Here is a 3,164-nt window from a genome sequence, read left to right on the forward strand (position 1 = left end):
AAATGTTGTTGTGGCATGTGACAAGACATAATTGTAATTACATTATTAATATGCGTTATTTAATTTAAAAAAACACAGAGATCTGACAGTATAAGTCATAAGTACACGTTTATGGAGTTGTTCTCATGTAAATGACTTTCTAATTTGTATTTCATTTTGAAGAGATCGAGATATCTTAAAAACCAATCCAGTGCAATGCAAAAAAGGCAGAAGCACCAAATTTGCGTAAAAACCACTTGATTGCTTCACCATCCCCAGCAAGCCCTTTCTCTCTCTGTAACTTCAACTCTAAGTATGATTCAGTCCCCTTGTCTTTAAATCATCAAAAATTATTCTTCATTTTTTTTCACTCTTTATTCCCTGTTCAATTAAACTTACAAAACACACACAAACATATATATTTGGATCATTGGAGTAGTGATATATATCACGCTAGCGGCTGGCAGCAAAGCTAGCTACTTTAATTAATTTTCAATCTGTAACGCCTGTGCAAACTTACAAATCGAAAAGATGGGACGCCATTCGTGCTGTGTGAAGCAAAAGTTAAGGAAAGGGTTGTGGTCGCCTGAAGAAGATGAGAAGCTGTACAATTACATTACAAGATTCGGTGTTGGCTGCTGGAGTTCAGTCCCTAAGCTAGCTGGTATTAATTCACTGTTTCATATGTATTTTTAATTTTATGATCGGGTGTACGGGATGAATATTTAATTATGAATGTTGCGATAAATTGATTGATTCTTGTAGGCTTGCAAAGATGTGGAAAGAGCTGTAGGTTGAGATGGATAAATTACTTGAGACCTGACCTCAAAAGAGGAATGTTCTCACAACAAGAAGAGGATCTCATTATCAGTCTCCATGAAGTTCTTGGAAACAGGTGCTTAATTTTTTTCTTTTAATTCTGAATACAACGAAGTAACCAGTGGGCACTCTTGCTTTTCTATTTGAGTATATATTTTTGAAAGTTTAATGGTCTTGGTTTTGTGAAATGCATCAGGTGGGCTCAGATTGCGTCGCAGTTACCAGGAAGAACAGACAATGAGATAAAGAACTTCTGGAATTCATGTTTGAAGAAGAAGCTGATGAAGCAAGGCATAGACCCAACAACCCACAAGCCAATAGCCGATATTATTGAAATTGAAGTGAAAGAAGAAAAGGACAGGAATACTCCTAGTAGTGCTTGTACAGATAAGGCTTATTTGCAAATGCCACACTCTAAAGGGCCGCTACCGAGCAGTAGTACTAGTAATGTTTCGACTTTCACAGCACAAGAGCCAATATTTCTTGCTAATGATCATTCATCATCTTACTATAGAAATGGATTACCGGACGATTCGAAAGACCAATTTTGGAACAACCAACATCCGTATGATCCGTTTTCATCTTTTGAATTCCAAGCAGGTGGCGTTGATCATCAAAGCGGATATGATAACTCGAATCTTTTATCACAATATCAACCTCATGAGAATCAATTCGATACGAGTTCCAACTTTACGTTCTCTTCAATTGCCCCAGGTTTGACAGCTTCCTTTGACCATCATGGAAATGTGTCGGGGATGGCTGATTTTTCTGATGCTTCTGGTTCAGGATCAAGAGTAAGTTCCTTCTTCTTGAATGAAGCAAAGGAAAGTTCTAGCAACAGTTCAAATATGAGCAATTACAGTGGATTTCAAATCAACAATTTGGTGGAAAATGCATCTGCATCAGCATCAGCATTCTCGTGGGACAGTGAGAACAAACTAAACTCAATGTTTCATCAGTTTCAGGTCAATGGGATCATCAAATCCGAAGAAATAATTACACCAAGTCCATGGCAGGAAGGGCAGCTTCATACTCCGAGCTCAGTAGATTTCAGTAGCTATCCATTAACGTCGCTTTCAGAAGATCTAACGGCAGCTAATTTTGATATCTTCAACCACATTTGAACTGTAAATTCTTTTTTTTTTTCCAGCCTTTCTTAATATTCTCTCTGTCCCTCTAGTTGAACACACGCACACATGTTGATAGTACAGAAATTGAACTCCCACTGAAAGGTTTGAGTTCATGACATTTTCTTTCTTTCTTTTTTTTTTTCCCTTTTTAATTTTCTTGTATTGGCCTGTTTGGGGAAGATTGAATAATGATCATAAAGTTTGAAGAGTGAAAATTAATTACTATAATAATTAATCCTTATTTGGTATGGTATCTAACTAATTAATTAATTATCATTATCGTGTGCTGTTATGGTGCCATTTTCATTTCTTGTTGTCTCTGTCGTAAGCTAAACTGCTTTTAACAGCAAACAAGTTGATCTGATTATTTGATCTGAACCCCACAAACTGTACCAAACACTTCCAGTCTTTTCTTAATTGTTGGCAAAATTTGGAGTACTTCTTCAATATATTATTTTAATTAAACACATGATATATATTGGTGTATTATTAATTGAATGTTTGAATTTGTATGTGTGTGTATAAACTACTCAGATAGCTAGCTAGCAAGGTGGGGTAGATTTGGATTGTGATTTTTTTTTTTTTTTTTGAATCTATCGCTGGCAGAGATTTATAATAACAAGATTATATATGGCTATGCATGCATATAGTCATATCCAAGAAGCTGCATGATTTCCTGTCATCTGATCCTCTTTGCTTGCTCCAGCCATGGATTGTGTGTCCGTCCAAAATTGTAAAATTTGCTTGCTGGCCTTTCCATTTCCATTATTGGAGAGATAAGGCAAAGGCAATATGCAACTGTATGTTCAACCTTCACTAATGGTTCCAACTTCCAAGGCACTGTATACAAATGCAGGCAAGCAATTCAATTTAATATTCCTTTCCCATATCATTACAATGGCCATATATAAATAATGCAAATTAAAGACAGTACCATTAAAACCGAATATATAACGGTTTCATGCAAGTAGCTAGTAAATATACCTAGTACAATTGCTGGTGGTGGGTCATTTGAAAATGGCATAAAAAGCTGCTGCAATTTGTAACAGAGAGACACCCATTTGCAATTGGAATTTACATAATCTATGGATGGGTTATGAATGAGCATCACGACACACCAACAAATGGCAATGAGGCACAATGCAGCAACAACAGCAACAGCTCTCTCTCTTTCAAATGATGATATCGAAGACTATGTAAAAGTCATTATCAACTATGAGTTTGAGGGACTTGATG

At 36.1% G+C, this 3,164-nt stretch overlaps 1 protein-coding gene across 1 annotated transcript; it reads left to right on the forward strand.

Annotated features, from left to right (window-relative positions):
- The first annotated feature begins 222 nt into the window (after nucleotides 1-222).
- On the forward strand, nucleotides 223-2,849 carry LOC102617960 (MYB-like transcription factor ODO1). The gene is made up of 3 exons (XM_006476803.4): nucleotides 223-643; nucleotides 745-874; nucleotides 995-2,849. Exons 1-3 carry the CDS (start codon nucleotides 511-513, stop codon nucleotides 1,920-1,922), a joined length of 1,191 nt encoding a protein of 396 aa, XP_006476866.2. The 5' UTR covers nucleotides 223-510; the 3' UTR covers nucleotides 1,923-2,849.
- Nucleotides 2,850-3,164: the final 315 nt, after the last annotated feature.

This window comes from Citrus sinensis, chromosome 3 (assembly GCF_022201045.2).
Source record: "Citrus sinensis cultivar Valencia sweet orange chromosome 3, DVS_A1.0, whole genome shotgun sequence".
Classification (NCBI taxonomy): domain Eukaryota; kingdom Viridiplantae; phylum Streptophyta; class Magnoliopsida; order Sapindales; family Rutaceae; genus Citrus; species Citrus sinensis.